Raw genomic sequence first — 17,980 nt, forward strand, 5'->3', positions numbered from 1 at the left:
AGCAAATCTTCTGTGCATGATCTTATCTTTCTAATTCGGATAATGAGCAGAATCGATAAAACTCGCTACAAAAAGATGGAATAGTTTACCTCTCTCTGGCTTATTGCTCTTTCTCGTTGTATTGAAATACTGATGTATTTCTTCTGCAGCGATCGCAAAGCTTGCTGCCTTGCTTCTGAGGAAGATTCATTACGCTGTACGGAGTATATTAAGTACAAGCATGGGAATTGTAATATGTACAGATTGTTGCTGTTACAGGTAGAAAAGATTGTAGCTTAGCATTCCGCTGCTGAAGCTGCTCTTGATAATGCAGAGGAGGAGCTAGAGCGTGCTATAGTCAAGGTGCGCTGGCTGCGGAAACAGCGCAAGCTGTAAGCTGAGAAAATAGCACGCGCTGTTCGTTGTGATCTGGATACGATTGAGGAGCTTGATCGTATGAAAGCAGAGGAGCTGGCGAGGGAGCAGCAGGCCTGTGTTCCTGTTAGTCCCCTTCCTGAGAAGTTTTCTGCTTTGGTTTCAGAAGAGCTCTCCTAGTCTCCTGGTAGTATGTTGGATTATTTCTTTTTAAGCGATGTGGATAGTATTGAAGATAATGAAGATCCTTCTGGTGTTCAAGAGGCTTGTTCCGAGTCTCAGTCTGGAGCGGAGCAATTGTTCTAAGTGCTGGTTTCTCTTTTTTTCCAATATTCAGCTATCTTTTTCTGAGCATTTTTAACATTTTTCTGTAGTTCTTATGAATTTTCGCTTGCTAAGTAATCTTTCCATTTGATAAGATATTCTCTTGTATTATCTGTGCTTCTGTGCTTAAGAATTTTCTTCATCTTATATTCTAATTCATTGTTTTCTACTTCTGCTGTATCATTCTCTAATATTTTCTATACTGCTGATTCTAGCAATAAGATATAGAAAACCAGATATATTCTTATTCTATAAAATAATATTAGTTTGTAATTAATTAGGAAAATCTATTATAAGATCTTAAATAATTCTAATTTTTTGTAATTAAGTTTGTTGCTAGATCTAGTTGTTTTAATATTTTTTCGGAGTAAGTAGATCTTATCTCTCTTCTATAGGATTAATCCCTCAATTCTTTTGGAGTTTGCATATTGTGCTATTCATTTCTGAATAAATTGTAGTTCTGATTGAAATTCTTTCTAAACTTTTTTAATCTTCTTAATTCTTTTATTTATAGCTTCTGCATCTGCTTCTAGCAGTATTTTGTAATAAGCTATTGGATTGTATTTATAGAATATAAAGAATAGTAATTTCTTTATTATGCTTATATCTGCATTATTATAAGCAAACTATATAAGAAGTAATAAATTAATCTAGTTATTCTGTTTCTAATTGATATAGTATTGAAAATACTATTTAATAATCTGATTTATTCTTTCTATTTATTTATTTATCTGCAGATGAAATATTATAGATATTCTATAATATATTTTAAGCTATTTTATAAGCAAAGTTTAAAACTTTGAATTGAACTTTCTATTTCTATTAGAGATTACTTCTTCTAATATGCTGTAATTAGCAATAATTATTCTGAGAAATGTATATACAAGTTTCTCTGCTATACTGCTTTTCTTATAAAGAAGAAAGTAAGCATACTTGCTTAGTTTGCAAACTATTATTAGAATACTATTATATTATATTTTAATTAAGAGTTCTTATAAGAGAAGTAGCTTAATAATAAAGTTTAAACTAATGAATTGCTAAATAGTTGTAAGTATTAGTAAGAGATACAGTAGTTTATAAGGTTTGTATCTTTCTGCTTTATTCTTCTTATAGCTATTGCATTATTATAAGATATTTTCAATTCTTTTTCTAAAGCTTAATAAATTTCAGTATTTTTTGATATATTTATAAGTTGCTCTAATTCTCTAATATTTATATACTAGTATATTATATATATTCTTGATATAATTATCTTATTCATCTGGAATTATCAATTCTGGATTCTTCTCTAAGAGTTCAATTCTGAAGATAGCATTCAGTTCTCTATATGCATTAATAAGATTTCCTGATTCGTTTTGAACGAAGATGTTCTATATATCTGAGGAATCTGCATTTCGATAATCTGATTTTCTGCTGAGAGCGTTTGCTTGTTTGTTTTCTGAGCTCTTGCAGTATATAATTCTGAAATTGAATTGTAAGAGAAACTCTGCTTATCTGATTTATTGCTTGTTTAAGATCTTAATTGTTATGAATATAATTAGATTCTTATAATTTGAATGAATTATAATTAAATGCTATATATTAATAAGATAGTATTGCTATTCTTTGAAAGCTTTTACTACTGCTATAAGTTTCTAGTCAGGGATTCCATAGTTGATTTCTAAGCTATTTAATTTCTTTAAGAAGTTGCTTACAATCCTTAGATGTTCTTAGTTGTCTTGCTAATCAAGTTATTCTTCGAATGCATATTCTAATGCATTGATCTTAATTTTAAAGAATTTGTAGGAATCTGCTTTATACAGAACTAGCTTTAAGATAATATACTTGATAATCTTATCAAAAACTTCTTGTACTTTGAAGGTTTATTCGAAGAATTGATTCCTTTTGATAAGATTTATAAGAAAATGCGCGATTTAGCTATAATTCTTGATGAACTATTTATAGAAGTTAATATATTCGAGGAAAGATTTAATATTTCTAATATTTCTGAAAATTAGCTAATTTCTAATAGCTTTTATCTTATCTTTCTATAGCTTAATACATTCTAGCTTGATTGTAAATCCGAAATAGTTAACTTTTTGTATATGAAAGTAATTCTTTGCAAGTTCTACAAGAAGCTTCGCATTCTGAAGCATTTGCAATACTGTTTTCACATATTTCTTATATTCTTCCAGTATTCGAGAGTAAATAAGAATATTATTGAGATATGCAATAATGAACTAGTTCAGATGCTTATATAGAATATGATTGATTATTTCCTGGAATAAAGCTGGGGCATTCGTTAAACTGAAAAGCATGATTAGATATTTGTAATATTTATAGCGCATTCTGAAAGCGGTTTTCTATTCTTCTTCTTTCTTTACTCTAATCAGGTTATAAGCTTCTTTCAGATCTAGTACTGTAAATTACTATACTTCTTGCAATCTATCTTATAGTTTCTTAATAAGTAATAACAGATATTGGTTTTTGATTGTAATATCATTAAGTTGCTTATAATCAATGCATAATCTAAGCTTGCTATTCTTCTTAAATATGAACAGAATAGAATATTCTGCTGATAATTGCAATAGTTATATATATTCTTTCTTGAGATTCTTATTAAGATATTTCTTAAGTACTTCTAACTATATCTTGTTTAGTTTATAAATAGGGAAGAATTTGAGCTGCTTTTCTTTTTATAGCAGGATTTCATGATTGTATAAGCTGTATTCTAGCAATTCTGTATTCAATTTTTCCTGAAATAGTTTCTTAAACTTATAATATTCTCATAGTATGCTTGCAAGTATTAGTTCTGATTTATATGCTGTTTCTGCTATCTGGAGAAACAGTAGGTACTGTTGAGCGTGCTTCTTTTCGTTCGCTGTTTTTGGTGATGTTTTTGAGAGCTTTAAGCATTCGCTCCGAGCTGAACTGAGCGCTCAAGAGCTTAGTTTCGAGGTTTTTTCTGTATAGATCTACTATTCACTTTCTGAAGCTTTTTCTTGTTGCTCTGAAGCGAACCAACTTGCTAAGAGCTTTGCTTTCGTTATTTTACTAACCTATTAGCATTCTAATACTATTTGAATTCGCTTATTACTAGATTCTTCCTCTTGAACTGCCAGCTCTGCTGATTTGGAAATATATAGGAAGTTATATAAAGCTTCTTTTTCTGAATATTCTTCAATCACTAGCTTTAATCCTGTGCTGTTGATTATAACTATCTCTCTGAATACAGCTTGTTCTTATAAGATCTAGCTAATAGTCTAATTGATTCGAGGATTGTGCTCTTTGAGCTATGGAAGTTTCATAATTAGCTTATGCTATGCTGTATTCGTAATATCAAAGGAAACTCTGATTACATATTCTTGGATTAAGATAGATAGATAATTAGTCTTCTTATTAATTATTCCTTAGTTGTATGCAACAGATTATTCTTTCATAATACTGAGAATATATGATTACTTCTTCTATTTTTATTGTAGTTATGTTTGATTAATAATATATAAGAATATGAAATTTCTCTAAGTATTACTATTCAATAATATGCTGTACTTGCATCCTTGAATGTATATATTAAGCTTAATATAAGCATAGTCTGCTTTGAAAGCTCTATATAGGAACTATTTCAGTCTAATCATCTGCAATCTCTTTATAAGCAATTCTATTCTTTTAAGTTTATTAAGAACTGCTTATTCTTCTAAGCTTGCTTCACTGCTTCTTAAGCAAGCTTCTTAGCTTGCTTTTGCTTATATTATTATTATTTCTAATCTTTCTTCTATTAATACTAGTTGCAAACCTTATTATTAATATAAATCGTACAGAGTATTGTTTTGCATTGCTACTATTTTATTTTCTTGTTTATATATTACATAAAGCAGTTATCTAGTAGTTCGATATATACATTATAATGCTATTTATTAAGAATCTCTCTAAAGCGAAGTTCCTGTTCTTCAACAGCTTAAAGAATTTGTTCTGATTCTCTAATAGAGAATTATTCGTATTGCATCTTGTTCGAGAAATGCATTCTGCAGCTATAATAGATGCAGGAGATCCAAGCTAGTTCGTAGTATAGGTTGTAAAGTAAGCTGATTTAAGAATTCTTATCTTCTTATGCTTTAATGTTTTGCAAGGAAATGCAGATGAAGAGCTTCTTTAGCTTTATTCTATAGATAAGATATTTAATTTATGTTATTTTCTTATTCTATTTAATGCTGAAAGGAAATCTTTCTGTAAGCTTCTTAAGTTTATTGTTTACGAGAAATTCTAGTGAACTATTGAATTGCTTATTCTGATTTAATTCTTTTGCTGCCTGAGAGGCATTCTTGTGTTTATATCAGTAATCAAGAGAGTATTATCCCTTATTCATCTCTCTAGTTATAGTAACTGTTATGAGTAATAAGGAGTGCTGAAAAGTGCTGTTGCTAAAGCTTTCCTTTAATGCCTGAATGCTTTATTCTCTGATGCTAGAGCAGTCCGAGTTGCTGCTGCTCATAGTTGTGCTGAGCATATTTCCTTGCTCAGCTATTACTATCTGCTTATAATGCTTAGATTTCTGAGAGAACTATTCTAAGCTTTTCTTACTTAAGAAGTATATTAAGCAATTATTATTATAGCAGAATATTTAGCTAAGACTTTCATAATTAATAGAGTTCGATACTTGCTCTAGAGAAATGTTTTTGCTTAGTTGATTAAGCTTCTATTGCTAAGCAATGTTTATCTAGCATTCTTTTTAAACTGATTGCTATTTGTTTTTCCGAGATTGATAGCAATTATATGCTATATATTCTTATTTATTGTAGTTGTAGCAAGTAATACTGCTCTTCTTGTTATATTATCTGCTAGCAGCATTAAGCTCTATGAGACTAGCATGTATAGTGCTGCTCTGTGCTATGCTGCTATATTAATTGTTATTCTTGTTTTGAAGCTTCTTGCTTATATTAGCTGGAAATCTTCAAGTCTAGCTTCTTTCTTTCTTAGATTTCTCTACTTATTGTTCGTATAAACAGTTATTAATGCAGATTGCTTGATTGAAGAATATTGCAAAGTTCTCTAGCTAATCTTATTTGAAGATTTCATTCTTAATATCATTCTTAAGTTTCTTATAGTAGTATTTCATAAGATTCTTATCTTTTTATAAAAGCTTTGCTAAGAATTGTTTGAATTTAATTGTATAAGCAGAAGCTAACTTGGTTTGTTTGAGATCTATAAGTTATTAAGCTGTAGTATATTCTTCGTTAGAATTACTGAAGATTTCTTTGAAAGCTTTCTTAAAGCTTTCAAAGAAATCGAATATATTCTTAATACTCTAGATATGCGTATTAGAGTTGCTCTAATACTCCAAGTAATTGTATAGAAAAGGTTTGTATTAGATAAAAGCATCTTTTTCAAGATAAGTCTCTACAAGAATAATCTTCTCGAATTCTATAATAAACTGAGTTGCATAGTACAAAAAGTATGCTCTATAGTAAATAAGGAACTTATGCAGTATCTTTTGATTGCTATTATATATAGCAAGCTTATTCATCTTATATGCTTTTCCAGCGCTACTAATAATTGCAGAAATAGATTGCATCTGCTAAGCTTATTAAGCTAGCTAGATCTATTAATTAGCAATAGTAGCGCTTTAAGCCTGCTGTTGTTCATGCAGATTCTGAATTCGCTGGATAAGCTGGTATACCTAGTTAACCAGTTCTTCCTAAGTAGGGGCATGCGAGAACGAAGAGATTCCTGAAGGAGCTATCGTATTCCGTATTGCTCAAGAGGTAATACTGAACTGTTCTTGAACAAGAGTTATCAAAATGTAATAAGCACTGCAGTAATCCGAAGATTCCTAAGTATACGAGAGGTTTATGCTAATAAGAGCAGTATTAAAGTATTAAGTTCTTGAATATGAAACTATACAAGTTCTAATAAGCAATGCAAGTATTCATTGCTTTTGAAGCTACTCAGTATAGAAGACTGAATACTTAGATTAATAACTGAAGAGCTATATACTGAATCTATCTAATGATAATGAATGTGTTCTTATATATTCAACTCCTTAGTATGAACTGTAAGAGTTGGTGGTTGATTGTTATAGTTTATTGCTTGGACTGTGAAGACTGATTATCAACTGCTTCAGTCTCTTTCTGATTGGTTGTAACCTGTAACTCTAACTCTAGATTACGTAATCCTTGTTGGTTGTTCGATGTTGAATCATGATATCTGGTCCTTGTTACTCGTGACTTGTTTTATAAAGTGCATGTTGGATGAGTTATAACAATTCAACTCAACCGTTCCTGATGCAATGTACAGAGCGTTAGTTCTTTGGAGCTGCGCAAGATCGCTATTCAGTATCAAGAGCTGGAGAATGAGCTGTAGACTGCTAAGGAAAAGGTTCTTCAGCTGTACAAGCAGAAAAGGATATAATTCAAAAAGATAATATACGCTGTTTGCTGCAGCATCAATAATATAAAGAAGCTGGATTATATTGAAGCTAAGAAAGCTAAAGAGGAATATTGCTATGCTGCTATTGCTATGCAGAAAGCTATACTTGAGAAGTTAGCTGTGATTGCTGAAGATTCTTTCTTTGAGAGTTTCAATTGGAATTCTGTAGATATAGAGAATTTAGTAATAAATTAATCAGATTTTCTGAAGAGTAAGATTTCTGAAATCCCTAGGTTTTAGTTTGGGATGGAGCGATTATTCTAGATACTAGTTTCCTTTCTTTTTCAATATTCAGCTACTCTTTTCTAAGCATTTTCAATATTTTTCTATAATTCCTATAAATTTTCGCTTGCTAGATAATCATTTCACTTGATAAGATATTTCCTTATACTATTTATGCTTTTATATTTAAGAATCTTTTCTACTTCATATTCTAATTTATTATTCTCTACTTCTGCTATATTATCTGCTAGTATTGAATCAGAACTAGGGCGCCGTCGCCCTCGAAAGAAAAAGGAACAAACAGCTGCCGAAGCAATGAGCAAGGGCTCATGCAACCCAAGCGTGCCTGTATAGATGAGGACAGCAAACTAAGGCTACACGGGCGCAAGAACAGGGTGAAAAACCTGTTTTAGACCTATCCAAAGGGTTCAAAATTGAAAGAAAGAGAAAGGATGCTTTTTTTTTTTGTTGCTTATAGCTAAAGAATTTGAAAAGTGGGTGGTATCCTTTATATGTATGAGGACCCTTGACCCACTGTACTCCATGTCTCACGGACTACCACCCTGGCCACCACAACACTAGCTTATATAAGCAAGCATTATCTGAATAATTAGCTCAGAAGTATTAGAGCTAATTAGGATTGGAATTTCAAGAATATTCCAATTATACTGCTAGATAATAATTCGAATACAGCTCTGCTCTATACAATCGAACTATTTCGCTTTTAAATTCTAAAATCTACTAATTTCTACTAATCATCTAGTAGCTATTCAGATTAGAAGCAAGCTTTCTATCTTAATTATAGAGAAATTATATAAAATGTGAAAAAATGAAGTATAGAAATAGCTATAATAAGCTTGCACTGCTAAGCTTTCTTTTATAAGCTGAAATATAATAATTATATACAATATTCTAATTAATTATTAAGAAGAAGTATCTTATTTCAAGAATACAAAGCTATATAAATAAAAGCTAATAGAATACTGAATATAATCTATAAGTTAAATATTATCTTCTTTATAAGAAGAGTTGCAAACTTGCTTAAACTATTTATTGAAAGCAATCTCGATAGAATGAAAAGAAATATATCAGCTTTTGCTCTAAAGAATTTCAAAGCAAGTAGAGCATTCAGCTTAGTTCTATTAAGATAATAGTTCCGAAAGAGTATAGCTTTAGCTAGCTCAATCTTGCATTTATTAAGAGAATATAGTATTAGCTTAGAGTTAAGTTGATTTCTATTCAGAACTTTTATTAATTCTTACTTTTCTTCATTTCAAGAAATGCTTATTAATTTAGAACTAATAATCAATCTGTTAATGCAGCAAATAGCTAAGCCTGAATATACTACTAAAGCTTTATTGTATTAGAAACTGAGAAGTAGCAATATTATGCTTTTCAATTTTTCTAATAGATCTTAGAAACTTCGTATATCTTTATAAAATAAGCTTCATAGCTTTAACTCTATTAAGCTCTCAATAAGTTCTCTAAACTGAATAGGATTCGATTATGCTATTAAGATAAATATATATAAAGCAGACTGCAAAAGGATTTATTGAGTAAGAATGCAGAATCAGGAGAGAACTGCTGCTGCTACTACTGCTCAAGCAGAGTTTGAAAGCAGATGGAAATAAAGAAGAGATTAGCATTAGAATCTATTCAGATTATACTTATATTATAAATAAACTAAAAATAAATACTAATACTTCTATATTAATTTAAATAATAGCTTAAGTAATAGAAAAAAATATAAGAGTTGAATTGAAAGAATAATTTGGTTTGCAGTATTTTCTTTAGCAATTTGCAATGAATTCTTTATTTCTTTACTTTATTTCTCTCTGATCAGATTTAGTATATTATTGAACTTGTTGTAACTTTGAAAGAAAGTTGCTGAGGAAGAACTGTTATAGTAGCTAGAGTAGTAGTTCGTGAAACATGGAGTATAGTAAGTTAAGAATCCTTATACATATAAAGAATACTACTTACTTTTCAAATTCTTTAGCTATAAAAAACAAGAAGATATTCTTTCTCTTCTTTTCAATTTTGAACTCTTTGAATAGGTTTAAGACAGATTTTTCATTCTGTTCTTGCGTCTGTATAGCCTTAGTTTGCTATTCTCATCTGTACAGGCACGCTTGGGTTGCACAAGCTCTTGCCCATTGCTTCAGCAGCTGTTGAACCAGAACTAGGGCGCCGTTGCTCTCGAAAGAAAAAGGGATAAACAGCTGCCGAAGCAATGGGCAAGGGCTTATGCAACCCAAGCATATCTGTACAGATGAGAACAGCAAACTAAGGCTATACGGGTGCAAGAACAGGGTGAAAAACCTGTCTTAGATTTGTCCAAAGGGTTCAAAATTGAAAAGAAGAGAAAGGATGCTTTTTTGTTTTCTATAGCTAAAGAATTTGAAAAGTGAGTGGTATCCTTTATATGTATGAGGACCCTTAACCCACTGTACTCCATGTCCCACGGACTACCACCCTGGCCACCACAACACTGTTTGTTCCTTTTTCTTTCGAAGGCGACGGCGCCCTAGTTCTGATTCACTATATTCATGATATCAAAGAAAACTCTGATTATATATTCTTGGATTAAGATAGATAGATGATTAGTTTTCTTATCGATTACTCCTTGATTGTATGCAACAGATTATTCTTTTATAGTACTGAGAGTATATGATTGCTTCTTTCATTTCCATTATAGTTATACCTAATTAATAATATATAGGAATATAAAGTTTCTCTAAGCGCTGCTATTCAATAGTACGCTATATTTGTATTCTTGAATATATATGTTGAGCTTGATATAAGCATAGTTTGCTTTAAAAGCTTTATATAAGAATTATTTTAGTTTGATTATCTGCAGTTCCTTTACAAGCAATCCTAGCCTTTTGAAGTTATTAAGAGCTGCTTATTCTTCGTCTAAGCTTGCTTTGCTGCTTCTTGAGCAAGCTTTTTAGCTTGCTTTTGCTCATATCATTATTATTCTTAATCTTTCTTCTATTAATACTAGTTGCAGATCTTGTTATTAATATGAATTGTATAAAGCATTATTCTATATTGCTACTACTCTATTTTCTTGTTTACATACTATCTGAGGCAGTTATCTGATAGCTCAATGTATGCATTGTTATATTACTTGTTGAGAACTTTTCTGAAGCAAAGTTTCTATTTCTTAATAGCTTGAAGAATTTATTTCAGTTCTCTGATAGAAAACTATTTATGCTATATCTTTTCTGAGAAATGCATTCTGCAGCTATAATAAGCACAGAAGATCTATACCAGCTTATAATATAGATTATAAAGTGAATTAATTCAAGAGTTCTCATCTTGTTATGCTTTAATATTTTGCAAGGAAATGTAAATAAAAAGCTCTTTTAGTTCTATTTCATAAATGAGATATTCAATTCATATTGTTTCCTTGTTCTATTCAATACTGAAGAGAAATCTTCCTTTCCGAACTTCTATAAAGCTGTTGAGTTCATTATTTATGCAAAGCTCTAGTAAATTGCTAGATTATTTATTTTAGCTTAATTCTTTTATTATCTGAGAAATATCTTCGGTATTATCTAAGTATTTGCATTAATAGCTAAGAGAATATCATCTCTTATTCATATCTCTAATTATAATGCTTAGCATAGATAATAAAGAATGATAAAAAGTATTATTACTAAGTTCTTCTTTCAGCGCTTAAATGATTTATTCAGTAATATTGAAACAATTCGAGTTGCTGCTGCTCATAGTTGTGCTAGGCATATATTCTTATCTTTCTATTGCTATCTACCTGTAGCGCTTAGGTTTCTAAGGAAACTATTCTAAGCTTTTCTTATTCGAGAGATGTATTAAGCAGTTATTATTATAGCAGAATATCTAGCTAAGATTTCTATAATTAATAGAGTTCAATATTTGCTTCAAGAGAATGTTTTTGCTTAATTAATTGGATTTCTGTTGCTAAGCAATATTTACTTAGCATTCTTTCTGAACTAGTTGCTATTTGTTCTTTCGGAATTAATAGCAGTTGTATAATATATATTCTTATTTATTGCAGTTATAGCAAGTAATACTATTTCTTTTGCTATACTGCTTATTAGCTGTATTAAGTTCTATGAAATCAGTATATATAATACTGTGTAATGAGCACTGCAGCAATCCGAAGATTCCTAAGTACACAAAGGGAGTTTATGCTAACAAGAGCGGTATCAAAGTATCAAGTCCTTGAATACGGAACCGTACAAGTCCTAATAAGCAATGCAAGTATTCACTGCCTTTGAAGCTACTCAGTATATGAAACTGAATACTTAGATTAACAACTGAAGAGCTATATACGAGATCTATCTAATGGGAATAAACGTGTTCTTATATATCCAGCTCTTCAGTTCTGTTGGTAGTATTGATTGTTGAATTCCTTGGATTATCTGAGTAATTCAACTGATCCGGATTACTATAGATCAGCTACTGATCCATTCTAATTCTATAACTCTAATTCTTACTTATATAAGCCTTAGTTCTTAAAATGTTGAATTCTTTCCTATCTTTCTAAACAATTGTTCCGAGTATTCTAGCTAGTAATCTGCATGTTGGATAGATTATAATATTATCTTTCTTCTATCGATTATTATCTCTAATAATCTTTCGTAAGTATTCTAGCAAATTATTTGCATATATGATTATGCTTTTCTAATTAAGATATTAAACAGAATTAACAAATTACATTCTAGTTGTTCAGTAAAAACTCAAGAGCATTATCATCTTGCTAAGCTTATTTCTGCTTTCAGTATCGAAATACCTGCTTGTGCTCATTGTTGAAAGATAGAAGCTTTCTATTGTTTCGCTAAAAACTCTTCTTATTGTAAGAAATGTATTTCTCTAAATCAAAGCTGTAATATTAATCATTTCTCAGCTTCTGCTAGTTAGTTTCTTCATTCCTTAGTATTCTTTATGATTACTAATTTTCTTCTTTAGCAAGACATTTGATTCATAAAAAGCGTAAGATTTTGAGCGAGAAGGCTGAAGCAGAATCAGCAAACGCTGCTGCTCTACAAACCTTGCTAGCATTGCAGGCCCATCTTGATCATACACAGAAACAGCGAAAGCTATTGAAAAAGCATACTGCAGAAATGATTTATTATAGCTTTAATTCCTTGAAGAGGTTTGCTGATAAGGAGAATTGCAGTCTTTGTAAAGAGGAGACTCGTCTGATGTTTCAGGGATATCTTGAAATTATTGATTGGAGTTTCTTGGATTTGGAAGGTTCTGTAGTAAATTGGTTAAGCTTTCTGGAGAATGAGATTCCCGAAGCTTCTGGATCTTGGTTCGGAGCAGAGCAATTGTCTTAGGTACTGGTTTCCTTTCTTTTTCAATACTCAGCTACTCTTTCTTAAGCATTCTTAACGTTTTTTTTTATAATTCTTATAAATTTTCGCTTGCTAAGTAATCTTTCCATTTAACGAGATATTCCCTTGTATTATCTATGCTTCTATGCTTGAGAATCTTCTTTATTTCATACTCTGATTCATTGTTTTCCACTTCTGCTATATTGTTTATTAGTATTTCCTGTACTGCTGATTCCAGCAGTGAAATGTGGAAAACTAGGTATATTCTTATCTCATAAGATAATACTAACTCGTAATTAACTAGAGAAATCTATTGCAAGATTTTGAATAGTTCTAACTTCTTATAATCAAGTTTATTGCTAGATCTAGTTGTTTTGATATTTTTTCGAAGTAGATAGATCTTATCTTCCTTCTGTAGGATTGGTTTTTCAATCCTCTTGGAGTTTGCATATTATATTATTCATTTCTGAACGAATTATAGTTCTAATTGGAGTTTCTTTTGAACTTTCTTAATCTTCTTAATTCTTTTATCTGCAGCTTCTGCATCTGCTTCTGGTAATGCTTTGTAATAAGCTGTTAGATTATATCTATAGAATATAAAGAATAATGATTTCTTTATTATGCTTATATTTGCATTATTATAAGCAAACTATGCAAGAGATAATAGATTAATTCAGTTATTCTGTTTCTGATTAATATAGTATTGTAGATACTATTTAACAACTTGATTTATTCTTTCTGTTTGTTTATCTGTTTATAAGTGAAATGCTATGAATATTCTATAGTATATTCCGAGCTGTTTTATAAGCGAAGTTCAAAACTTCAAGTTAAACTTTCTATCTCTATTGGAGATTACTTTCTCTAGCATGCTGTAATTAGCAATAATTGTTCTGAGGAATGTATATGCAAGCTTCTCTGCTATACTGCTTTCCTTATAGAGGAGAAAATAAGCATACTTGCTCAGTTTGCAAACTATTACTAGAATGCTATTATATTGCATCTTAATTAAGAGTTCTTATAAGAGAGATAGCTTGATAATGAAGTTTAGATTGATAGATTGCTAAACAGTTGTAGATACTAGTAAGGAGTGCAGTAGTTTGTAAAGCTTGTATCTTTCTGCTTTGTTTTTCTTGCAGCTATTATATTATTATAGAATATTCTTAATTCTTTTCCTAAGATCTGATGGATTTTAGTATTTCTTAATGCATTTATAGATTACTTTAATTCTCTAGTATCTATATGCTAGTACATTGTATATATTCTTGATATAATTGTTTTGTTTATTTGGAGTTATTAATTCTAAATCTCTTTCTGAAAATTCAATTCTGAGAGCAGCATTTAGTTCTCTATATATATTAATGAGATTTTCTGATTCATTCTGAATAAAGATGTTCTGTATATCCAAGGAATCTGTATTTCAATAGTCTGATCTTCTACTGAGAGCATCTGCTTATTCATTCTCCGAGCTTTTGCAGTATATAATCTTGAAATCGAACTGTAAGAAGAATTCTGCTTATCTGATTTGTTGCTTGTTCAAAATCTTAATTATTATGAATATAATTAGATTCTTATAATCCGAATGAACTATAATCGAGTATTATATGCTAATAAGATAGTATTGCTACTTCTTGAAAGCTTTTACTATTGCTATGAGTTTCTGATTAGGGATTCTATAGTTGATTTCCGAGCTATTTAATTTCTTTGAGAAGTTGCTTATAATTCTTAGATGTTCTTGATCATCTCGCTAGCTAAGTTATTCTCTGAGTGCATATTCTGATGCATTGGTTTCAACTTCAAAAAGTTTGTAGAGATTTGCTTTATATAGAACTAGCTCTGAGATGATGTATTTAATGATCTTATCAAAAGCTTCTTGTGCTTTGGAAGTTTATTTGAAAAGCTATTCTTTTTTGGTAAGATTTGTAAGAAGATATACAATTCAGCTGTAGTTCTTAATAAACTGCTTGTAGAAGTTGATATATCCGAGGAAAGATTTAATATCTCTAATGTTTCTAGGAACTGGCTAATTTCTAACAGCTTCTATCTTGTTTTTTTGTAGCTTAATGCATCCTAGCTTGATTGTGAATTCGAGATAGTTGATCTTTTATATGTAAAAGTGATTCTTTGCAGGTTTTACAAGGAATTTTGCATCTTAAAGCATTTGCAATACTATTTCCACATATTTCTTGTATTCTTCAAGTGTTTGAGAGTAGATAAGAATGTTATTGAGATAGGCAATGATGAACTGATTTAGATGCTTGTATAGAATGTAATTGATTATTTCTTGAAATAAAGCTGGAGCGTTCGTTAAACTAAAAAGCATAACTAAATATTTGTAGTATTTGTAGCGTATTCTGAAAGCAGTTTTCTATTCTTCTTCTTTCTTTACTCTAATTAGATTATAAGCTTCTTTTAGATCTAAAACTGTAAACTATTGTACTTCTTGCAGCTTATCTTGTAATTCCTTGATAAGTAGTAATGAATATCAGTTTTTGATTGTAATATCATTAAGTTGCTTATAATTAATACATAGTCTGAGCTTGCTATTCTTTTTGAGTATAAACAGAATGGGGTATTCTGCTAGTGATTGCAATAGTTATATATATTCTTTCTTAAAGTTCTTATCAAGATACTTCCTAAGTGCTTCTAGCTATATCTTGTTTAGTTTGTAAATAGAGAAGAATTTGAGCTGTTTCTTTTCTTGTAACAGAATCTTGTAGTTGTATAAGCTGTATTCTGACAATCTTATATCTAATGAACCAGAACTAGGGCGCTGTCGCCCTCGAAAGAAAAAGGAACAAACAGCTGCCGAAGCAATGGGCAAGGGCTCGTGCAACCCAAGCGTGCCTGTGCAGATGAGAACAGCAAACTAAGGCCACACAAGCACAAGAACAGGGTGAAAAACCTGTCTTAGACCTGTCCAAAGGGTTCAAAATTGAAAAGAAGAGAAAGGATGCTTCATTGTTGCTTATAGCTAAAGAATTTGAAAAGTGGGTGGTATCCTTTATATGTATGAGAACCCTTGACCCACTGTACTCCATGTCCCACGGACTACCACCCTGGCCACCACAACACTAATTCTTTCTGAAATAGTTTCTTGAACTTGTAATATTCTCGTAGTATATTTGCGAGTATTGGTTCTGATTTCTATACTGTTTCTGCTATCTGAAGGAACAGTAGGTACTGCTGAGCATGCTTCTTTTCGTTCGTTGTTTTTGGCGATGTTTTTGAAAGCTTTAAGCATTCGCTCCAAGCTGAACTGAGTGCTCGAGGGCCTGGTTTCGAGGTTTTTCCTGTATGAGTTCATAATTCATATTCTAAAGCTTTTCCTTGTTGCTTCAGAGCGAACTAACTTGCTGAGAATCTTGCTTCTGTTGTTTTGCTAATCTGTTAGCGCTCTAGCACTGTTTGGATTCGCTTATTACTAGATCCTTCTCCTTGAACTGCTAGCTCTGCTGGTTTGAAGGTATATAAGAAGTTGTATGAAGCTTCTTTTTCTGAGTATTCTTCAATCACTAGCTTCAATCCTGCATTATTAATTGTAATTATTTCTCTGGATATAGCTTGTTTCCATGAGATCTGGCTAGTAGTTTAATTGATTCGAGAATTATGCTTCTTAAGCTATGGAAGCTCTATAATCAGCTTATACTGTACTGTATTCGTAATATTAAAAGAAATCTGGATTGCATATTTCTGGATTAAAATAGATAGATAATTAGTCTTCTTATTGATTACTTCTTGGTTGTATGCAACAGATTGTTCTTTTATAGTGCTGAAGGTGTATGAGTATCTCTTTCATTTCTATTGTAGTTATGCTTGATTAATAATATATAGGAATATAAAGTTTCTCTGAGCGCTACTGTTCAATAGTATGCTATACTTATATCTTTGAATATATATATTAAACTTGATATAAGCATAATCTATTCTAAAAGCTTTATATAGAAACTATTCTGATCTGATTATCTGCAATCTCTTTACAAGCAATTCTATTCTTTTAAGTATATTAAGAACTGCTTATTCTTCTAAGCTTGCTTCGCTGCTTCTCAAGCAAGCTTTTTAGCTTGCTTTTGCTTATATTATTATTATTCCTAGTCTTTCTTCTATTAATACTAGTTGCAAATCTTGTTATTAATATGAATTATGCAGAGTATTATCTTATACTGCTACTATTTTATTTCCTTATTTATGTATTGCATGAAGCAGTTGTTTAGTAGTTCGATATATGCATTGTAATGCTATCTATTAAGAATCTTTCTGAAGCGGAATTTCTGTTTTTTAATAACCTAAAGGATTTGTTCTGATTCTCTGATGGGAAACTATTCATATTGCATCTTGTTTAAGAAATGTGTTCTGCAGCTATGATAGATGTAGGAGATTTATGCTAATTCATGGTATAGATTGTGAAATAAGCTGACTCGAGAATTCTTCTCTTCTTATGCCTTAATGTTCTGCAAGAAGATGCAAGTAAAGAGCTTTTCTAATTCTATCTCATAGATAAGATATTCAATCTATATTATTTCTTTATTCCACTCAATACTGAAGGGAAACTTTTCTGTAGATTTCTTGAGTTCATTGTTCACGGGAAACTCTAGTGAACTGTTGAACTGCTTGTTCTAGCTTGATCTTTCTGTTGCTTGAAAAGCGTTTTCTGTATTATTTAAGTATTTATACTAATAATCAAAAGAGTATCATCCCTTATTCATATCCCTGGTTATAGTATTTAGCATAAATAATAAGGAATGATGAAAAGCACTGTTATTAAGCTCTTCCCCCAGCATCTGAATACTTTGTTTAGCAATATTAAAGCAATTCAAGTTGTTGCTACTTGTAGTTATGCTGAGCATATATCCTTGCTCTGCTGTTGCTATCTGCCTATAGCATCTAGATTTCTAAGAAAACTATTCTGAATCTTTCTTACTCGAAAAATGTATTAAGCAGTTATTATTATAATAGAATGTTTAGCTGAGATTTCCATAATCAATAGAGTTCAATATTTGCTTCAAGAGAGTATTTTTGCTTAGTTGATTGGGTTTCTATTATCAGACAATATTTACTTAGCATTCTTTCTAAACTAGTTGCTATTTATTCTTCTGAAATTAATAGCAATTGCATGCAATATATTCTTATTTATTACAATTATAGCAAATAATACTATTCTTCTTATTATACTATCTATTAGCTGTATTGAGTTCTATAGAATTAGCATGTATAGTGCTGTTCTAAGCTATATTGCTATATTAACTGCTATTCTTGTTTTGAAGTTTCTTGCTTGTATTAGCTGGAAATCTCCAAGTTTAGCTTTCTTCCTTTTTGAACTTCTTCATCCATTATTCATACAGATAGTTATT

At 30.6% G+C, this 17,980-nt stretch overlaps 1 protein-coding gene across 1 annotated transcript; it reads left to right on the forward strand.

Annotated features, from left to right (window-relative positions):
* Positions 1–132: 132 nt before the first annotated feature.
* Positions 133–7,017, forward strand: M406DRAFT_261134 (uncharacterized protein; the record flags this gene model as incomplete). Its single annotated transcript, XM_040917417.1, has 2 exons — positions 133–245; positions 6,954–7,017. 2 exons carry the CDS (start codon positions 133–135, stop codon positions 7,015–7,017), a joined length of 177 nt encoding a protein of 58 aa, XP_040774446.1.
* Between the last annotated feature and the right edge of the window lie 10,963 nt (positions 7,018–17,980).

Source organism: Cryphonectria parasitica, assembly GCF_011745365.1.
Source record: "Cryphonectria parasitica EP155 unplaced genomic scaffold M406scaffold_6, whole genome shotgun sequence".
In the NCBI taxonomy this organism is placed as follows: domain Eukaryota; kingdom Fungi; phylum Ascomycota; class Sordariomycetes; order Diaporthales; family Cryphonectriaceae; genus Cryphonectria; species Cryphonectria parasitica.